General features: G+C 42.3%; 1 protein-coding gene across 3 annotated transcripts in view; it reads left to right on the forward strand.

Moving 5' to 3' along the window:
* Window positions 1-5,238: 5,238 nt before the first annotated feature.
* Window positions 5,239-22,922, forward strand: part of pcsk5b (proprotein convertase subtilisin/kexin type 5b) — a 90,539-nt gene continuing 72,855 nt past the window's right edge. For 2 of the 3 annotated variants that reach the window (XM_014413997.4, XM_076890894.1), the window contains exons 1-3: window positions 5,255-5,911; window positions 9,609-9,713; window positions 21,848-22,000. In XM_014413997.4, coding sequence (XP_014269483.3) covers window positions 5,732-5,911; window positions 9,609-9,713; window positions 21,848-22,000 — 438 coding nt within the window. In that variant the 5' untranslated portion in view covers window positions 5,255-5,731. Of the gene's footprint in view, window positions 5,912-9,608; window positions 9,714-21,847; window positions 22,001-22,922 lie in introns of all 3 variants that reach the window. The other variant, XM_076890895.1, reaches the window with a different exon arrangement.

Below are 22,922 nucleotides of genomic sequence, written 5' to 3' on the forward strand. Positions count from 1 at the left end.
CCATGTCTTCAGACTCATTTTCAGTGTTTTAACATATTTACTTGTATTTACTGGGATTTATTTGTTTTGGATGAATGTCTATTTCACTACATAAATCATGAACAAATGTGTAGGCAAACGGCTAAATATTTTTTTAACGTGAGAGTACAAAAAGGCCTTAAAACACAAAAGTTACTAGTGATAAACTGGTCATTTTTGGCAGCACAGTGGTGTGCACTGTTGCCTCACAGTGAGAAGCTCCAGGGTGTCAATCCCCCTGCAGACTGGAGGCTTTCTATGTGGAGAATGCATATTTTCCCCAGCTGGGCATATTTGATCACTATTGTTAAATAATCTGCTCTTGTTCTTTGTGCCACCCACTGACAGTGAATGACTGTTAATGAAGATGGCTCCATGGTGTAGTAATTAGACTCTGATTCAAGACTAAGACAGAAGCTCTCAGGCTGTCCCAAGCTCAGATAAATTAGATTCCATTAAGAAGGCATGAGGTGTAAAATCCGGGCCAAATTGAACCTCCAGAGCCATCTGCTGTGGTTCAGTTCTAAGTACCAGAACTACTGCTGTCCTATTTTGATCTAATTTATACTTGTATGCTACAATGTTAAATGATAAAAGCATCCTCAGTTCAAGTCCGAGAAAAAATATTTTCTTTCCATTTCTAAACTCGCATGAGATTCAGAGCAGAGTAGGTCCCTGACACGCAGGTTTAGCATTTTCTGTAATCTGGTCAGTGTAACTGTTCTCTGCAATAGTCTTTTAAGCCAGTTGGCCATATGGTGGCCCAGCTTGAGCAAGACACAGGTGGCTCTGATCACAGTGAATCCATCATAGCACTCTTTTTTTTTTTTACTTTTCCCATAAAATACCAAGTTTGTGATGTTAATGAAAGCTAAACTGATGCACGTTTAAAAGTGTATTAATCTCATCCTTGTTCTATGACAGGGCCTTTTATTTCAAGTGGCTGAATTTGTGCGGCACGGTGCATTGATGCACGGTGACTTTGTTAGTCTTGTGCACGTTCAGCACAGTACCATCACGTAAAGAGAACGAGATATTTTTAAAGGTGAGCTATGATGTCACTTGAGGCCCTCATAGTTTTATGAGACATTTCATTTTCAAACTGATAAATCAAGGTTAGTCCCAGCAACGGTTCTGAACCTTTTTTTGAGTGATGTTTGAAATGTATAGCATATGAAAAAAATCAAAGTGAGGAAGTTTAATTCTGTTTGTGTAGAGGCGAAGGCATGGTTAGAAATGGTGATGAGTTCAACTGCAATTGTGTGTAACTTATCAGTCACCACCTGGTGGCAGTATATAACTGCCCTATGTGGGTATTAATTCCATGCCATACACAGACTTTTGACCCAGGAGCCCAGACTGAGTGGATCACTGTTACAGGAACATATCAAATAAATCCTCTTATGAAAATCAAAATATTCAGACTGAGTGTGCTGGTGAAAACCACTGACAAGGGTCACATTGACCGTTTTGTTACAATGCATTATTTTACTGGCAGACACTCGGTCTTTATCAGTATATCAACCTGACATGCTTCACATGGCAGCGGCATGCTGTTCCTCAAAAGTTCAAAGTGCCCTGTGACACTGAAAAAACAGCTCGGCTTGTGTAACGTGACAAAGTATCAAGGTGATGAAAGGGCCCCTAAATGTCCCTGATCCCAGTCTGTGGGATATACTGGAACAAGCCTAATTCACGGAAGCTCTTCTGCCAGCTTTCTGCTTCCAGAGGTCCTACATCCATATACAGCTGGTTCAGGCCTGTTTGAGCAGCACAGAGAGTGGGGCCTTCATGAAGCTGGTTTTAATACTGAGGCAGATCAATGTACACAGTTCATACGTGTGATGCTACACGAGTGTGTCTAAATGTGAGGTGATCAAACCTAAAAAAAACAAACACTTTTTTGTTTTTGCAGATTATTTGAGTCATTTTTGCCTGATAAGTACACAGAAAACTGGTGGTGACAACATTCACAGATGGACCTTCAAAGTTTTAGCTATACTGCTCTCTGTCTCCACCCTACATTCATTGTCTCAAGTGAATGTAGAGAGTGTGTGTGAACACCCAGAGGAGCCTATATAACCCTGGAATGTGTTGGACAAAGGAAAGGGTGAAGAGATGAGGAGAATGATGGTTATATGGGAGGATAAAATTCAGGACAGCGAGGAGAGAAAGTTGGTGAATGGCAGGTGCTATTGTGGCCTAAGTGCAGGAGCCTAAAACGACAAGGTCAAAGGTCAAAGTGAAGTTGCCTCAGCTCCCTGGATGTCCGCCCAGAGAGATACCAATACGTAATAGGCCAAGGAGCCATGGGAAATAACCAAAGGGACATAAAGGTACGTGAAGGAAAGTAAAGAGCAAAAAACAGAACATTTGGAGAGAAAAGGAAAGCAAACCAATGACAGAATGTGGAGACATTAGAAAGCAATTTGGATGCATTTACATGACTAGCTCACATCTGATAACATGCCTGTGCTGATGGAAGAAAAATCATGTGGGATGTTTCCCTGTAGAAGTGATGGGCTCAATGCTGAATGAACAAATTAGCTGTGTCCTTGTTGAATGAAGCTTGTTGGCTGCGGTTTCCTGTTGAGGCCTTCTATTGTACTGTATCGTGGAGTCCCCCCCCCCCCCGAAGTTGTGTTTGGCTTCAAACACGCGATTCACCCTGTTATTCCACTGAAGAGGCACAGGAATGCACACAGGAATGCCCCTCGGAGTGTTTGTTGACACTCGTGTGACCACTCCGCTCTCAGATGTCGACAAAGACGTTTTGTTGGGATTCACTCGGTTCTCTCCCTGGAGAAGACTCTGGGAGCTGTGAAGCTGTCACGCAGGATATCGCGACAGCTAAGACCTGAATGGAAACCAGGGGGCCCCATTGCTCAAGGCTGTCTCGTGACCTGGGTGCTCAATTTTGATGCCCAGATCAATTTCTGCTGTATCTTGTCTCCTCTTCTTTTCTCACCCTGCTGAATGGAGTGCGATCAGTGGATCTGCCTTTTTAACTCGCTTTCGTCTCTATCTGAGCGTGCCGTGAGATGGTCTTGTCCTCCCGCTTGTTGTAAGACGTGGCAGCGGGGTCCATTCAGCAATAAAATTGGCTGTAATTAGTGCAATTATGCTGATTTTTACTTGTGTACCACTCAGAACAGAGTTTTCAGTGCGAACAGAGACGTCGCCAGGAAACTGCTGCAAAACAAAAACCCATCAATCAACAAGGACCTTGAATGAAAGGCTCAATTCTGAACACATTCCACAATGACAGCGTTCACTCGGCTTTGACCTGGGCTGTGATCTGGGGGGCCATGACATCTAGAGCTTCACTGATATAGAAGAAAATGTGCATTAAACCAGTATTGGAGGAAGGCACATAATCCCGACATACAGCAAAGCGGCAGTCGAGCATCCAAAGATGTAGCCGAAGGCAAACCCAACTCAAGCGAACTAACCTAAGATATTTTCGAAACAATCCGCACGGCAAATCATTAATCGTGACGTAAAGAATCATCAAACTGACAAAACTAAAAGAGGGATTAGGTGTCTTCTGTAAATAAGAAGAATATTTTCTTTCTGGATAAATAATATTTACACATCTGTGGTTGTTTCTCATTGGATGATGGCTGAGGTGAAGGTCATAGTTTGCTCAACTTTACGTTGGCATGTCTGTGTCAATATTGGCCAGAGAGACTGACAAAGCATGCATTCAAAAGCAGATTTCAAGGTGCGGGAAAAACGAGCTGCATCCAAAGTATAATGAGCCATCTTGTTAGCTGGTGAACTTTTCAGGGTGAAAAGTAAGGGAAAAACACCACAGCTTTTGAAATGTGATACGCGGGCAAACATATAAAAATCTGTCAGTCAGGGAAAGCTTGCGAAACGGTCGATCGTTAGAAAACAGCACTCCCATCGGAGTCACCAGATGTAAAGTGCACACTCCTGTGTGTTTTTTATAAATTAATTTGCAGAATATCAAAAGTGTAGATTGTCATATCAGGTCCAGTGAAGAATCTCAACATGTTTCTTTCTACCTTTAAAAGTTTGTCTGTGTTTTTTGGGGGGATTAATCCCAAAATCAAGAAAACAGACATAACAGGTAATCTGCTGATAATACTAATCACTTTTGGGGTCAGTTCTGTATCATTATCATCCCCAGCACTGTCACAGGGACTCCAGAAACTCAAATGTTTCAAGTTCAAATGTATTTATTTGAACAGATTTAAAAGAGGATCTGACCTGCTTTCAAACAGTCAGTCATAGCCATTCATCCACTACTCTTATAAAATATAAATAAATATATAGATATCAAGAAATGAGGTGCGGCTCAAGACATTTGCAAAGTACTGTACACATATATATTCAAACTATTAGCTTTAAATTCCTATACTTGCAAAAAGTGTATATTATTCATACTCTAAGTGAGCAATTTTAGCCATTTCCCATATCTCCAATATTGATATTTTAAAATATTGGATCCAGTTATGTTGGCTGCCTATTTAAACTGTTCTTTAGCAAATACATTTAAACCTATGCCTACTTTAAGCAGCACACTTCCTAATTACTTAGAAAATATATCCATATAGGTCTATATTTATATATTATATTAACAGTATATACATCAAAAACATTTTGTAAGATACTTGTTTTTTGATAAAATATTTAACAATTAATAATATTTTAAATAATGGATCCATATTTTTTTTGCCTTTCTGCCCCTAAAACATTCGTTTTAGATAACTGTTACCTTTTCTGCTCAAAGCTGCTCAGGCTACCTTAGTTAAATAAGGTTCTTTTGGGTTTTTTTAACTACTAATTTGTCTACTTAACCCCCAGGCTACTGCAGTAATACCCCCCGGGGTACTTGCTCCACCAGTTAGGAAAATGGAAAATTACCCTAAGGTACACATCAGCGGATATGTTCACTCTTTGCAGTCACAGTGTCTTTTGTCAGTCAATTGATGAAAAAATCAAAAGTAATTAAAAATAAAGTTCGATTTCTATAATTTCCACTCGACTTTGAGATAATTAATTCTTAATTTTGAGAGGGTATTGAGTAAGGGTGAGGGGGCTCTTGGAGGAATCCCTTGGAGCCCCCGGTTTGACCCCTCCCTGCGGCTGATCTGCGTCTGGCAGACAGGCGGGCAGCGGCGGCGGATCCAAGTCGAGTGTCTTTAAGACCCAGCGGAGCTCGGCAGGGAAACCCCGCGGCTTGAGTTGTTTCTACTCTCCAGAGTGTCAGCTAGTTATTTGTGGGGAGGCGCTGTAGCCATTTCGCCACATGAAAGCCCGATGAGCTGAACGAGCAACATCCGAGTTGTTCGTGGAGAAGCAGAAATCAGCTTTGAGGAGCTCTGCGCGCACACACGTACGCGAACTTTGCGCGCAGAAGACGCACAGCGCTCACACACTCACACTTCCTCTCTATCCACCGTGGAAAAAGAGAGAGAGAGAAAGAGAGAGAGGGGGGGAATAGAGAGAAGACGCACGAAACTTCCAACTCTCCCATGTGAAAAAGAGAGGTTTGAAGATAAGGTGTATTTTTCCCCCTCGGACCTCCTTTCCTTCCCCATTCCTCTCTCTCTCTTTCTCTCTCTCTCAGTTCTTTTGCCGGGATATTTGTGTTTCTATGAGAGCCTCTCTCGGCGAGAAGAGAAGTTTGGTTGTTTGCCTGGTCGGCTGAGGAGGAGGAGGAGGAGAAGAGTCTGTTTAAAAGATGGTCCACAACGCCGCTTGGAGAAGAGGCTTGCTATGCGTCCTGGCGCTCTACCTCGGCTTTGCGTCCCCGCCGTGCAAAGCTCGGATTTACACCAACCATTGGGCAGTCAGGATAGCCGGGGGACCCGAGGTGGCTGACCGGATAGCGGAAAAATACGGCTATAGAAACATGGGACAGGTATGTGTCTTACTGCTTATTGATCCGGTCAAAGTTGCCTCTAATTTGTGTCTCTCTGTGTTTTCGTCAACTCTTAAAATTGGGCTTAATATGCCTCTTCCAAGGCGGCAAAGTTGCGCGATTAAACCTCAAAGTCTGAAGTCCAAACCTGAGCCAACTCGGGTTCTTTTAACTCTGAAACAGACCAGGGAAGGAGAAGCTTTAAGGAACAAAGAAAGTAGACCAGCTGCAGGATGGCACAACAGGTGCCTCTTCACGGTGTTTCCACTGAAGTCTCATGTGCTTGGTCGTTTTGCCACCCCAGTGACGGCTAGCGGTGCTGTTTGGTTTATGAGCTTGGAAGTGACTTCTCTCTCTCTCTCTCTCTCTCTCTCGCTCTCGCTCTCGCTCTCGCTCTCTCTCTCTCTCTCTCTCGCTCTCTCTCGCTCTCTCTCTCTCTCTGTGTGTAAGATTTCACTCAAAAGTCCTTGGTGTGTGAGCCAAACACCATTTTATATAGTAGTAAACGGGGCTGCTCAAGCTGTTTTTGTTTTGTCTTTTTCTCTTTAATTCCCCATACTGTACATAATTCCACTGTTCAAGGCCCTCCAGTATCGATTAGATCAGCCGCATCAGGCCAAAAGCAGGTGCCATTGCTTAACATGGTGTAAACTAACTCCTGGATCCATCTGGTGAAGAACATACACGCACAGACACTGGCTTCAGATGTGCCTCCTTTCTTTTTATGTTTTGTCATTTTATTGGTAAACACCAGATGAGGAATTTATCTGTTAACTTGGTCCAAATGTGGTTTTAGGAAATGTTTTAAAATTATTATTTTTTTTAGCATAGTACTTGTTTTGTTTTAACAAAAGAGAGAAGACACACAAATGTGGACCTCACACATACGACTGAACTACGTGGGCAGTTCAAGCCTGCACTTGTCAGCGGTCGACATGGAAGACAGCATGGAACAGAGGGGGCATTCTGACAGGTTGTTGTGGGGTAGTCCAGTCAACAGCTATTGAACCTCCACCCCTCCACCTTATCCAGCCTGCCCACCCACTATACACCCTAGAGAGTAGGCCTTAATGGCCTCGTTTATCCCCTCTCTTTGACGGGAACTAATGTGTGGACCCCCCTCTTTCTATACCACCCCCATAGGAATTTTCCTGTGGAGTGGAGTGGTGGAGTGTTGCTTCCAACCCCCACCATTCGCCCTAATTTCCATCTCAATACAGGAAGGCTCACTGGACTTTGACACCTCATAGACAAGTTTTTACTTCACTTCCTGGTTTGGGGGTCAGCCGAAAGCCGCTCCCATGGGAGCGATAGCAACACACTTTTGGTTGCCTAATGTGAACTCTGACACCCACCCAGTCCTCCTGATATCAGTGCAGCACTCATGTATGTGCACGAAGAACTTAAGCTGCCAAGCGTTTGTAAATCAAAAAAAAACTTGCTGGGGCTAGTAATGAAATAATTCTGGGAATAGCCACTAAATGAGATGGAGTTTAAATTTGTGAGGGGGGGGAAAAAAAGATGAATGGATAGAAAACAGTGTGGCGGACAATATGGTCTTCTTCACAGGGTTGGAAAGAAGAGCACAGACAAAGATAACCACACACTGGGAGATGGGAGAAGGAGGGAGTGAAAGAAAGGACGATAGATGGACGGATGGATGAAAAGAGTTGGCATGGAGAGAGGGAGCACCTCGTTGGGGAATTCTGGGTAATCCTCTTAACTATGGAGCCCCCTTCCCAGACTAAGACACTGGCTAAATCAGCTGACAAGGCCTCAGACGTGGATCTCTGTTAAAATTGGTGTTTTTGTTTTTTTTTGAGGAGATGAGAGAGCCCGTGAAAGCCACTGGTCGTAATCTAGAGACACACATGTGCAGGAAGTGTGTGCATCATGACATCAACGACATGTTACATATTTTGTGCAGTTTGTAGTATTTGTTAAAGGCATCAGGCCAATCAGCATTGTTACTCTAGAGGTAACTAAACAAGTGCAATGTCTAGAGTAACACCTTTGTTTTTGACAACGCTAATAATCCAAACACATGAAACGATCAGTTTTCCATTGAAAAAATGATTCATTTGATTATTGAGCATTGTCCTCGATTTGTTTGAGAGGCCGTGATAAAGCTGCAGTGTTTGCACCGTGAAGCAAGAAGGTGTCAAAGTACCGCAGTGTCTCAGCCTGTGTGTTTTGTCCTGAAGTCTTTGTCCTGTTATGAGACATTAGTCTTACAGGTATGAAACATTAAGGTCCAAAGGGAAAACGCGCATCACCTTTTGGCATTTCTTGGTACTATTGGTCATGAAATATAGATGATATGGAGATTTATTGCTTCTAGTGAAAAAGGTCTGGAGAAGTAAGACATCATGAATCACTGATGAAGTGTTTTTTCTGCAGGACTGAGATGTGTAATTCCCAACAGTTGAGTAGAAGTTGTGATTCACTCTTGAATTATTCCGATAAAATTTCAGTCTACCGTAATGTGCCTGCCCATATGATCACACAGTCATATCTAGAGCAACAAGCCATATTTGTAGGCTTAGCTGTTTTTCAAGTTAAGATTGAAAACGCACGCTGAAGGTTAGATGTTATACTGAAAGTCATGGATTTATTGGCACTTTCTTGCCTCTCATTTTATCCATCTCTACTTTGGAGTGTGTGTCGGTACATGAGCCGAAAGCTGATCTGATGGGCTCTGTGGCAGTGGAAGGATCAGTGACATAGCACAGGACCCTTGGTAGCCATGACAGTTTGATCATCTGAGGGACTGTTTGGTCTTTATCAATTATTAAAACTAATCACCGACCAGCAGCTTTCCGTCTAACATTGTCTGTCTGTGGATCCTCTGTCACTCAAAATCTTTGTGTGTGTGTCTATCTGTACATTTGTCTGGCCTCTCTGTGTTTGTCTGTTTTCACTTTACTTGTCTGCCCCTCGCTGTCCCTCCTTTTTTTCTTTTTCTTTTTAAAGTTCACAGCCTTTTGTCCTTTATCTGATTGATTTAAGAGCCTAAATGTGGTTTCTGTATAATATCTGGGAAAAAACAAATATTAAGAGAGAAAAATGTCATTATAATTCAAAAACATGACCTTTTTTAGAAAAATGTTTTGAAATACTTAAAGCTATGGTGGTTCTCAGCCTTTTTAATGATGACAGGCCCATATTCTTTCTGCAGCACTGCAACAATCGTGCAGCCATAAAGAGTTATAAAGATCTATTTTAAACAACAATGATTAAGAGCCCTGAAATAATGACGGTGGCTCACTGATACATCCTTTCCACAAGTTCCACTTGTTTTAGAAAACAAACAAAAACGAAACTAACTGTTAGCGGTGCCGCAAAGCGCTGGGTCCAAAGCTTGAACCTCTCATGTCAGTAGCTATAAGAACAGCTACGACAAGAAGTTCACAGATGACTTGCAGATACTATCCAACTTGGTTTTCCTCTTGTAGACATAACTCCCAACTTCTGTTACTTCCGCCGCTGCTAACGTTCAAACCAACCATTGTGCGCTGGTTCTCTGACAATATAGTCTTGCTCTCAGCAGGGAATAAATCAGCAGTGAGAAGATGGCGAGACCTGCGCCTTGACTTTAGAAAACTGTGAGCAGCATTAAAAATGAAGCTCACTTTTTAGGAGACTATAGCAGAGAAAGGCATAGTGGTGATGAATAGTCTGTTTGTGTGTTTTGCAGATTGGGGATCTCAGAGACCACTATCACTTCTTCCATAGTCGGACTATTAAGAGGTCGACTTTGTCCAGCCGTGGTCGCCATAGTTTCATTTCCATGGAGCCTAAGGTAAGTCTGTTGTGCTGTTTATGAAAGATTGAGCATCAATGTTTCTTTTGTGCTGAAATGATACTGTAGGTAGTTTTATATGATCTTAATTCAAGTTCCTTTTCCTGGATAACGTGTGGTGTTCAAATCTGTACAAAGTTCACTCACTTGTGATGGAGATGACTGATTATCATCAGGTGACTCAACTGAACAAACTCCATCCGCTGATGAAGATCATGAGGTTCTGTTTGCAGTTCTGGAAAAAGCAAGTGGACCTTGAGTTAAGATGGTTTTAACTGATAAGTTAAATATTAACTTTTAGCATACACTGAGGACCTTTTGCCAGAATTGAACATGTTTTCAGTAGATTTTTCATACACCTCTTACAAGGGCTGTCATCTTACTCTGCAGTGGTTCATCCTGCGAACAGCCAAGTGAATAATGATGAAATCTGCCTACTACTGCTTTTAGTTTGAATTTGATGAGGTTAAAGGAGATAAAAGAAGATTAAAAATATAATTTTCCTTGAAATAAACTTGTCAACAGTGTTGACAATGGTTGATTCACCGTACTCCAGTACTGGGCTGGACCCCCTGTTTCCTTCAGAATTACCTTAATTGTTCATGGCACAGTTTCAATGAGGTGCTGGAACCATTCTTCACAGATTTCGGTCCATGTGAACATGATAGCACGGTTGGTGTAGAACGGTCTACTGCACATCCATGATGTGAATCTCCTGTTCTACCACATCCCAAAGGTTCTCCACTAAACTGAGATCCGGTAGATTACTCAAGAAAGTAGTTTGAGATGATCAGAGATTTGTGACATTGTGAGCAAGAGTGGTAGGATGTGGAGTACTTATGTGGAACAATCATAGTTGAACCGAGGAAGGGGCCGTAAGAGTACATCTTTCACCATTTTACGATGGTGTGATTGTACTTCTCTGTGAATAGTGCTCATAGCCTTTGAATATCAACGATTATAAAACTGAGTTCACATCTCACTGTTAGGCAGTCGTGTTGGGGGAAGCCTGCAGTGAGCTGAAGAAGTTACTTGTATAAGCGATGAAACATTTCTTCCACTGAAAACTCGGCTTCCAGATGAACAAAAGCAACTTTCTGGGATTTCCTAACCTGGATTATTGAGCATGCCTCAACATATTCAGCAGGTCACCTAAATTGTAACTGGATGCAGTGAGTTGTGAGTTAAGGTGTATCTAATAAAGTGTCCAGTGTGTGTGTGTGTGTGTGTGTGTGTGTGTGTGTGTGTGTGTGTGTGTGTGTGTGTGTGTGTGTGTGTGTGTGTGTGTGTGTGTGTGTGTGTACATATAGCCACCTACTTGTCAGAGACCAGGGCCCTATTTCAGGAAGCCGGTTTAGTGCAAACTCTGAGTAAGTATACCCTGAGTTAACGAAAACTCTGGGTTTTCGGTTTCACAAAGCGAGTTTAGATTAATTCTGAGTGAGTTACTATGACGACACACTCCGTGAAGCTAACCTGCCCCCTAGCAGGTTTACTTCAACTAACCCTGACCTTCTCCGCCTCTTTGTCAGAAACCTGACTGTAGGAAGTGTCAGACATGGCGTGCTCCTTCCTTGAAGAGCCAGTAGATGTTGAAGCCCAAATTCTCCGCAGAGCTCTCCGCCGGGAGAGAGTGATTAGAGCGCGTTTGGACATTTTATCATTTCCTGATGATTTCCTGTGTGAACGTTACCGTTTTTCAGCACAATCTATAATTCATTTGAATAACATCCTCAGGCCTAATATTGCTCATGTGACACATCGCGGACATTCTCTCAGTTCTGTACATATTATTTGTATCGCACTTCGGTTTTTTGCAAACGGGAGCTTTCTGTATAATATTGGTGACGCTGAGCACGTTTCCAAGGCTACCGTCTGTCGGGCAGTCAGGAATGTTACAGTTGCACTGAAACGTCTCCTGTACTCGTTTGTGGTGTTCCCCGGTCATAGACCCACAAGATTTATCAAAGAGGGATGCCACAAAATTGCAGGTATCAGGATGAACGAAACTTAATTCATGATGTGGTGATACTTGAACTACTACTTAAATTTTACATTTATTTTCACGGTTCCCAGGCGTGATTGGCTGTATAGATGGCACTCACATTCCAATCATTGCTCCTTCAGTAAATGAAGGAGACTATGTGAACAGGAAGTCTTTCCACAGCATTAATGTACAGGTACATAGCTCCCTGTAGCATGTCAAACTAACAAATTATTTCATTATAGTAATGGATGCTAATTTGTGTTCTGTGCACTGTGAAGATCATATGTGATGCTGCCAACATTGTCACAAATGTAGAAGCCAACTGCTCAGCCTCTGTGAGTGGTGGTGGTGGTGGAGGACCCCCACCTGTTTTTCGGGCCTCCGCTTTTTTTTCTGTTGGCTATAACGGGTCACATTTGAGCATACCGAGTAAGCAAATATGTACTTGTAATGTGCTCAGATAATTTCAATAAGTGCTTACAGAGGGGAAATTAATGTAGCCTCTAACTGCAATTGATTTACATCGGACAAACAGACCAAGCACTATGGCTCATAATACAATTACACCTTACCTGTTTGGACTATATTTTTATATTTCATTTTTACTTGCTGCCAGGAACGTTTGGGGCCTGTTGGGTTGCACCTGTGCTCACATCACATCACAAAATAAAATGTATGAAATAAAAAATAAAATAAAATACAATAACGTGTTAAATGGGTGGAAATCCCTAGATCAATGTTTATATTAACACTCACGCATTGACTCTGTCGGCTATGTTTTGCCATGCATGCTCCCTTTGTTTTGCAGCTGAGGCTGTGTTACTTTTTTCCCGCGGAATTTGCATGTTATCGGCATATGCTGCCATCAGAATTTCGGCCTCAAGCGCTGTAAAATACATTGACCGCGCCTTCTTTCCCTCCGTCTCCATGGTGACTCGCTTAATCTGTGCTCCACTAATCAGGGCTTTATGTATCCTCATGCACGCGTTTAACTTGGGGTTAAAGCAACTCCGCGTTGATTGAATTAATTGTTATCAGCCTTTCTGAAACCGAATATTCCGAGTTGGACAGTTGGGGTTACTCAACCCTGAGTATCGTTTTTCACTCTGAGTTTTCTAAACTGGCTTCCTGAAATAGGGCCCAGGGGTCAGAGTGGAGCCCTAGTAAATCCAAATTCAGAGAAATTCTAAACTTTTCCGTCCAAGCGTTGAGATCCCAGTGAAGCCACAGCTGCTCTGTGTTTTCCTGATGATAAACCGACAGTTTATCTTGATCTCAGCCAGAGGAACCTGGTTGTGGCAGATCAGATGGCACAACTCTCCTACAGAATCCGTCACGGACAAAACAAAATTTTTCCATGATGGTTGTGGATCACCATAACACAACGTGACATAATCATAAATCAGAATATTTGATCTTTATTATGAGGTTTGTTTTTTGGTTTCACATCACTGTGGGCAGGATTTCTTTTGTAACTCTAAAATACAGCCTTAGTAAAGTAAATAACATGCTTTTGTTGTTGTTGTCGTCAGCTGAGAAAAAACTTTCCGTTTGAACAAGAGTTTGATCTAAACCGCTGTCAGTGCTCTTCTCGTCACTTCATCGGGTCAACAAACCCGGACCGAATTACACACGAGGCCTCCACATCACAACACTGAGCTTTATCAAAACACGGGGGACAAATCACTAAATCAAACCTGTTGGTTGTTCACACGATTGTACAATTGTCTGCTCCTCTGATGTCTTGTTTATGTTTACAGTAGATTTAAAAAGCCTTTGAAGTAAAAGACCGTTTGACTCGTCCAAGACATGTGAAACCTCCTTATCTCACATTTTGCATATTTTTGTCATCTTAGTACCTGACTCAGACTTGTTGATGTCTGCCTGTTTGATGAAGCGGGTCACTTTCTTGAACAGGCTGGGACTTGATCCTGAGGAAACAGGGCAGCGATGCCTCTTACAGCGTTTACATACAGCAGCGGCGATGTTGCATGCAGATTCTGAACGGCGAATAAATCTGTGTCGGACTCATAAATGCACGGCGACTGCTGAAGAATGATGGTGATGAATCAGTGTGATTACTGGAAGACGGGATGAAACGGGAAGAGGAGGAAAAGAAAGAAAAGGAGCCGTCTGTCACCTTCTTTACCCGCTTATCTGTTATCCTGTTTCATTGTTTCTCTTCAGTTTCCTTTCTCTGTATTTTTGGGCCACTCAGCTGTTTTTTGTTTTTTCTGTTCACCTGCTGTCATCACCTGTCAAGAGCTCCCTCTTTTCTCACTGTTGCTTTCTGTGCACTCGTCCCCCTCCCTCTGTCTTTGGTTCTCTTGCCCTCTTGGGCCTGACACTGTGCCACGCTGGAGGAAGGTCTGTGTCCGGATGCCAGCTGGCTGGGAAACTGAGAGATTTAAAAAAAGAAAAGAAAAAAAGACTAGATTAGAGAGAAGAGGTTAAATGACAGGAAACAGAAGATTGCCTATTAGAATGCACGGAAGAAGGAGAAAGATGCATCGGAGACACAGAATAAATGAAAAGTGGAGCGAAATAGAGCTGTCGGTGTTTCCCTTGCTGACTGGCTGTCCTTTTTGCGGACCTGTCTATGAGGTTTGGGATCAACGTGACAGCCAGTTTGGCAGCAGCGAGGTCTGGCATTCTGCTAATGATGTTTTGCAATCAGGTTTTGTAATAATGACAGCCGTGTGTGTTTTGTGTGTGGGTGAGTCAGAGGGGTGTAGCGATGCCGTGAAAGGCGCACCCTACCATCCACAGTAGACTCTGGCACACATGTTACCATGGAGATGAGGCACAGCACAGATTACCACTTTATGGCACCCGCCTAACTGCAGTGTCACTTGCCTCTCAGGTCAAAGACCGCTTATTTTTCCAGGCTGTGAGAGGGCACGTGGCGTCACCTTGACCCTTAAACAAGGACAAACAGGGTTCATGAAACAGTATTGTATTGTATAGTATTGTATTGATGAATCCCATTTGAACAGCTTTTGACTGCATGGAGGTGAACAAGGAAAAAAGGGAACACTGAAATGCAATCTTGAAGCTGTTGGCCCCTGATGCCACGTAGCTTTTGAAAATCGATTGACAGTCGTAAACAATGACAAGTGGACTTAAGAGGAAGTATTGTCCCAGATATCTGCTGGCTACAAAGGAAGCCCTGAAATATTGGCTCTGTCTACAGAGGCTAAAGCATCAGAGGGTTGCCGATGGGATCCTAGATTGAGTTTAGTTCAGCTTGGCACATTTCCTATAAACGTGGATGTTGTGGCTGTAGCTGCTGTAGTCATTTTGGACTCCCAGGATGCAGAAATCTGGGAAAACCTGCAGAAAGTATTTCAGGACAAGCTATTTGGAAACATCTTAAAAGCTTCTTGATCAAACATAATTTGTTAAAGGTTTTGCATCCTCTGATTTCTGTCTGGAGTGCGGCACAGTTTACATGCACGAGAACGTAGACGACTGTCAGTGCTGTCGCAGGGGAGAGCCTGCGCCGTGCTGTATCTGTGAAAATATGCATGACTGCATTGTTGTTTTTGAACGTTACTTTTGGCTTATTTATTAACCTTTTCTTTTCTTTTTTTTTGCTCCTTCTAAGCTGTCATTGTAATTTCACATCAAAGTAGGTCAAAGAAAACTTTTCATCATATGCTGTTTTGGTGCTGGTGGCAGATGCGATGCATGCCGTAAGTTCTTTGTCTTACCGCATAGAGAGGTCATAATCTTTACTCTGTTTCATGCCCCTAAATATCAACTAGGAGAAAAAATGTTGACACGAGAGCCACAAGTGTAATTGTTGTAGTTGCACAGCTGGAATCTGTTAGTCGTGTGTGGACATATCTATTTTTCAAACCTGGCCTTAACAGGCTCTCTGCAGCAGAAGTTTTCTTCCACAGTTGGTTGTGGAGCGTCTGAAGTTTAGTACAGGTCAGTACACCCTCTTTCCGAGTAGATATTTACCCTTCTCTACCTTTTGCCTCTAAGTGGCCTCTTCTCCAATCCCTGTACTTCAATTCAAATGAGCAAAGTTGGGAACAAAAGTAAAAATAACTTCAACTTTGGAAAAGAAAATATCCCAACATCACCAACAACAACTTGAACTGTTGATGCCAAGCAGCATTGATACATGCTTTCATGTTGTTTATGCCAAATTCTGTCCCCTAACATCTGAATATCACAGCAGAACTGGAGACTCGTCAGATCAGGCAACATTTTTTTAAAATCTTCTGTTGTGGAATCCGATATCCTCTTTTTAGCTGTTCTGACCTGACAGGAGTGGCACCCAGTGTCTTCTGCTGCTGTAACCCACCTTTCTTCTTGGTTTGACCTTCAGCAGGTGGTCTCGACCATGTCTATATCCCTAAATGCACTGAGGTGCCATGCCACGAGCAGCTTAACAAGTGTACCTAATTAAGTGGCTATCTATACGAACTTGTCTTTTTGTATTAAGCAGTATTCGGCATGCACCTTGCTCAGTTCTGCTGACGCATGCTCGTGAGTCATTCATGCTGGGAGTTCCAAGAGAGTTTGGACAGCCGCAGTCTTTTCTCTTTTTTTGTTCAAGTACACTTAGTCTGCTTTGCCTGAAATCTATTTCCAGACATTTCAAGTTTACTGTAAACAACAATTACAGCACGACAGTGGTTGTTTTCTCCTTTTGTAGTGTCCTTTTGATGTGTGCGCAGAGATTAGTAGGGAGAAACAACTGCCGAACGCCTTCTAGCTGAAGGAGCACGGTGCTTCCAGCCGGTTTCACTTAGAAAGGCTCTTGTTTACTTGAAGTCATCTATTCAGACATGTGCATGAAAACTGAGAGCCAGGTGTGGTTTGCAGCTGAATCCTCACTGGGATAGACTAAAATGCAAAATAGCCGTGACAACAAAATTAAATTTGAATGTTTTATTGCTCCGCCACATCAGGACAGCGGTTTACCACGTAGTAAAACTACCAAAATGAGCTCATATCTACGTATTACACTGTTAAACAATTAAAATATGCTCAGTGTTTTTTCTCTTTTGGCTCACAGAATTTTTTTGTTCACCGCACAGATGCCTTGCTGTATTCATAGATATGCAGAAGACGAGGACGCTCATTGCATTACGGAGACGACATAGTTAGTGTCTGGACCTCAGGGATAATGTGCATACCCTTAGATTTTATCAGACTCATCTTAGTCCCAAGTACAAATTTCCATTAGGCCGAGAATCCTGAATTTTTAGTTTGAATTTGTTTAACAAATGAACCATTAAAATAGTCTAAGCTTTGAGACGAGCCCCCACAGCTGGCCGTGACGGCCCACGCTGTTTGTGATGGCCGAGTTAGGGCCGAGTCTCTGAAATACCCCAGAGAGAGGACAAGAACTGGTTTCTCATGTTACTGCAAGGGTTTCACTGGGTGTTCTGCTCACTATCCATTAGCTTTTTTTTGCCTGGAGCTCTAACATCGTCACACAAACAGCAGTAAAAGTGGATCAATTTGTTCCCATTTGTTCTATTGAAGTGAACTCTTCCCCAGTTTCCCCTGGTTACTGACCCAGCCAGCTAGAGCCACCTGCAAACCCTTATACAGAGTGAATGAGAGTGAGAGCGAGGGAGGGAGGGAGGTTGGAAGGGGGTTGGAGTGGGAATGAGAGAGAGAGACAGAGACAGGCCATCTGAGAGAGAAATGGGCACCTGCAGAGAAGAAGACTGAAAAATGCAGCGAAGGAGAGGGGGGGGGGGGGGGGGGGCTGACGAGGAAAGGGATTTAAAAAGGGGGAAAAAAAGGAAGTGAGATAGGAGCGGGAGTCAGACTGGGAGTAAAGGCAGGGTGACAGAGGTACAGGTTCTACCAGATCATTCCTCTGCTACACCACACTGCAGTTAAATGAATGGAGGAGGTCGTTATGCCCCAGAGCCAGCCAGTGAGTTGGCACTGACACAATGGTAGTGATACATGGGGAAGTTTTAGAGGCAATAATACGGGCGATATTGGCTTTGTTTGGATAGGGCCTCGCATTCATGGCACAATTGATGCGGATAACTGCAGGCTGTTATCAGTGAGTGATTTTTAGCAGACACAATAAAGGATGGCATTATTCTCAACGACTTCAGAAAAAGTGTTACATAGGCCGTTATCTGCCTCTGGTAATCCAGGAAGGGAGAGGATAAACATGTATTTTTAATAAAAAATAAAAAATAAAATAAAATCCCAGTAAAGAAATCCAACATCAACTGTAGCAACAGCAGTGGAAAGTTTAAAAAATTTTCATGAAATAGGTTGTGGAAGAGTTAAACACGCACAATATACAGCGCAGTTTGTGAAATGGTCTCGACCTACTCTGTCAAGTCTTGTTTCTGGACATGAAAACATGAAAACCCAAATCTTTTGTCTCTGAGCCCCATTTTTCATCTGAATGATCATAAATCTTTGTGTCCATGTACATGAAATGAATATTTTCCATTTTTAATAGGCGGCTGGAGGCGTTCATGGTGCACTTGGTCATTTTACCGCTCACAAGACCCAAGTTAAAGCTGTAACACCTCACAGATTTTTAAACATTGTAGGGTCTATGCTTACTTATAGACTATACTTTCATATTATTTACTTGGTTAAGTTTAGCTGTTTAAGAACAATTTGATTTTGGTTAGGAATTAAAGTACCATCACTTTTTATTAGTATTATTATTAGTATTATTATTATTCTTTTAAATTGCAATGGTGACGCATCTCCGTTTTGTCTGGGCTAGATTCATGCCGGAGACACAAAATACACTCCCTGTTGAAATGCATTACTCACAAATTTGCACTTACTGTTCCAAAAAAATGTCAGTTCTTATCCGTGTACACAAACAAATGATTAATTTTTCATGGATTCATGTTTTTCTTGAAGACCAGGCTTTTTTTGTTGCTCCTTAAGAATAGAAGTAAATGATATAAATGACTATGGATGGATGGGTGCCATCAGTCTTGAAATTATGATGCCAGTGTTGGCATTTCCACCTCTAGACCTTTAAGCTGAGCCTTCTTCCTTGGGATGTAAAGAATTTGTATACAAATGTCTGCGATCTCATGTTGACATATAGCACCCCCACAGCCAGCACGCTGCCACCCACTGAGCTCTTATTGTGTTAATAATGCAGGCATAGATATGACACACAGATACTGAAAGTAAGGCATATGATTTATGTTACAGACCCTGCGTAATGCTGCAGGGACGCTACTATGTTAGCAAAGCTGTGGTGAAATACACGCTTCATCTGAGCAGCTTTTTTCGTAACCAGTTTTTAAATTAAGGGCAAGTTTTTGTGTCGGCGTGAGCAGCACAGTGTAATTGGAAGATGGTGTAAGGATGTGCTCATGGTGTTTGTGCTGTTTGATGGAAGCTGTAATATTTAAAGCTCACCTCAGGTAACCTTTTAAAACTGGGGATGCACTGGGATAACAGAGTTTACCTCTTTTCACAATCTAGTCATGATCAAGGGATCTACAAGGTTGCAGCTGCCTTGACGTTGTTGGTCAAAGTTGGCTTAAATAATTTTTTGCTTTCAGAAATATTTTTGAATCATCGTAGCCTTCATAAAGAGGAAAAAAAGAGCCCCTTTGTCAATAGAATATGTGAAATTGGCAAACACCAGTCTACAAAGATGCCTCATCTAGAGTAATCTCCAAAGATGTAGTATGGTTTGTGCTTCAGCTGAGCCTTTCTCATTCACAACACTAAGCTTTTAGGTAGCAAACAATACTAAATCCCAGGAGGTGGCAGGTTCAGTGTCTTGCTCAAAGGCGCTTCAGTAGGGTGTACACTTGCTGGCATGCAGAAGCATTTTAAAATTCCAGCTCTGTGGTTGTTGACCTTGTTCATTAAAGCCACTTTAAACTCTTTTAGATTCCTCTGAACGTGTGTTTCTTGCCCCGCGACATCTGAGACAAACTTCAGCAAAAAATGAATTTATTGTTTTTGGGGTTTTTTGTCGTTTCTTGAAGCGTTTGCGTCGCCCCTGATGGCGGTGAAGGAGGATTTACGGGTATACACGGGGCAGATATCCATGCAATTTGCCAAGTTACGAACAAGAGCAGTTAAGAGTTACACTGCTGATCAAAGATTGTGGTTGATGGTATGCTAATGTATGCAAATTGTAATGATACACCAGTGGTTTTGCGCAGACACACTCACGCACAATTCTTGATGACAGTGTTGTTTTGAGGCTAATGGTCTGTGTAAACGGTTGCTTTGAAACTGATGGTCCTGATAGAAGTTGGAGTGAAATGAGCTGAGACCTTGGCAGACGGGAGAAGCATCATGCTAAAGTAAAATTTCTCACTGGGTTTTTTAAAAAATTGTTTCGTTTCTACACTTTATCTTTCTCTCTGCGCTGGTTTGCCATTTCCTTTTCCTTTCCCATCTTCTTTTCTTCCTTATAGGAGGTCATTTATTGAATTACATCATTTGCACTTTATTCCTTTCCCTCCTTCACAATTTCTAAAGAGGTACATACTCAAGTTATTAAATCAGTTATTTATAAACTCAATTATCCTCCCTTCACTTGCTGTCGTTTGGTCTCTCTTGCTATTTGTTTTCCCTTCCCTTCCAGCTCTCTCTCTTTCTTTTTTTATATTATTGACTCTCCCGGGACTCGTTCTCTTCAGCTCTTTATCGCCTCTCCTCTCGTCTTATCTTGTCTTGTTGCCTCGCTCTCAAACTCTCCGGAGAGAGCCTGGCAGATTGTTTCAGTGCATGAGACCAGATAATCACTCTGCAGTCATTATGTCAGCTATTCTCTTCTTCTCTCTCTCTCTACTCCTCCTCTTCCTCCTGTCTGCTGGAGCTCTATTGATGTGGAGAAACGCTTTGTCTTTTACAGTCGGACATAGCTCAATAAAACCTCAGATTTCTGGGACTATCGGGGCTGAGCGGCAAAACAAAAACACTTGCGGTGTGAAAATTATTCTGTCTATACAGCTAGAAACAGAAGCTGGTGTGGCGGACATCTCAGAAGAATTACACACTTTTGTAAACTCTGTATAAAGAAGAACTACCTTGACATTTCGTGCCAATGTGCACCGTTCCCCCGTCCCCATAAACTGTTGCACAATCATGTTTGGGTGCAAACTCGGTGCCGGAGAATCCCTGGATCATTTATCACACAAATGTTTACGTCTCAGAAAGAACTGCTCTGTGTTGTGCCAGTCGCATACCTGCTAATATTTCAGATTCTGTGTTAACATCGCTGGGTCCGCGTAAACTTCTGATCGGGCCTTCTCAGACAGATGAAGTCTTCTAGACTAAACACAAGGTTTGCAGGTTTTTAAGAGGAGCTGACTGGGGCGGCGCGAGTGGGTCCAGCCGTCTCGTTCGGATCCAGGCAGCACGGATTTTGACATTGGAAAATTCCGCCTCAAAGTCTGAACGAGGCTCCTGCCAAGGAATGCCTCTGCGCCTCGAAGCGAGCCCATAACATTTGAGAGATTGATGTTACCTGTGAGGCCTTACAGCCTTTAGTGCGTATGTGTGCATCAAATGTCTTAACATTTTTATTTTTTTTTTAATTTTCCGTAAAGGAGAAGCGAACTGATGAGCCCACAGTAACACTGACATGGTTAAAATATCTCTTTAAAAATAAATCATGACTTTGCGAGTCTTCCACATCTATAGTTTGCTTTTTTTTTTTTTTTTTTTTTTTTGGGCTTGTAGTGGCTTGTTTTACTTCAGCAGTCTTCATTTGTTCACCTTTTACCACGTTTAAAAGAGGAGACAGCACATAAAACCTTATTACGCTTATTTATAGGCAGTCCATTGGGATAAAAACGACTTTAAGGCTGAGCACCAAAAGAAAAACACCCCCTTAAGACTCAGTAGATTTGTTTCTGTCTTGCTCGGTTGCGTACAACAGTATAATGTAGTTTAGTCTCTGTAGGTGGTTTCTTTGTTTTCCCTCTGCGTGTTCATCACATAAGGCAAATAAGAGCAAACATAGACAATGTCTTTGCACTTTTTCTTTTTTAAATCCTCCTAAAATGTTGCCTCACCTTCAGTATTCAGTTCATTGGAACTTCACCTGTATACTGGTTGTGTCATCTCCGAAGTGATTCTGCTCCCCTGTTATTATTGTAAGCCTCCTCAGTTTCTTCTATCGCCTGTCTCTGTTTGTGTGTTTCAGGTGGAGTGGATACAGCAGCAGGTGGTGAAAAGGAGGATCAAGAGGGATTTCAAACAGGCCCCGCTCCTTTCGCTGTCAAGCCCCGCCCACAGCAGCCCAGCCCAAAACAACATATTCTATAATGACGCCAAGTGGAACAGTATGTGGTATATTGTAAGTCCAGTGTATACTTATTCCAGGCTTCCTCTCTGTTTACACCAGACAGAAGAATATAACAAGGGCCCATGAACTCAGTGTATGCAGCATCTAGTCTGCTCGGAGGATTGCATGCTGTTCTTTGCCCACATTTATCCAGTTTGTGGGTCAAAGGTCAGGTTAGGTCACTGCATTGTCCTGATTACTGCAGTTGAGCTGAGGGATTTGTGTGTGCGTGTGTCTTTGTTTGTGTCTTATAAGAATGAAGAGTTCCCCTATAGAGAAATGCTTATGCATCCCCACAAAGATGTTTCAGAAAAATGAGCAGAGTTATAATGGGTATTTCTTTTAATTTTTTAAAAAGGGATTGCTTTTGCAAAAATATAATGGGGCTTTGATGACAACTATTAGGGAACGATTGCTCTCAAATAAACATTGTACATTTTGGCTTCTGCTTCACCATTCCAACCTGTGCCTTGAAAATCCCGGCATTAATGAGGAAATTTAGCTTTTATCTGAACTCTAATTGGAACAAGGAAATTGAGGTTCTTTGTTTATTTGTAAGCATTTGTCACAGGAATGCCCACACAGAGGCGTGTACGTGTCTCTGTGGTGGGGGGGGGGGGAGATACTTTTTTTTGCTGGCTTATCACTCCTGTTTGCATACACCTTGAGATCATTGCTCCTTAGTTATATGTTTGTGTGTGCGGTCGAGTGTTCCCAGCTCAGTCAATTGTTAACTCAGTGTAGATAACTGCCGATACTTTGACCCGAGGTTTTATATATTTTTCAGACTTTCAGAACTTCATGTGTGTTTTGAACCTGGAATGGAAAACAAGCTTCCTCTGGTCAATCCCATCAAAGTGACCTTACACAGCCTGATAGTTCTGTCCAGTTGTATAGTTTGTATTTAATCTAAGTGCAGTGCAATATTACACCA

Source organism: Maylandia zebra, linkage group LG12, assembly GCF_041146795.1.
Source record: "Maylandia zebra isolate NMK-2024a linkage group LG12, Mzebra_GT3a, whole genome shotgun sequence".
In the NCBI taxonomy this organism is placed as follows: domain Eukaryota; kingdom Metazoa; phylum Chordata; class Actinopteri; order Cichliformes; family Cichlidae; genus Maylandia; species Maylandia zebra.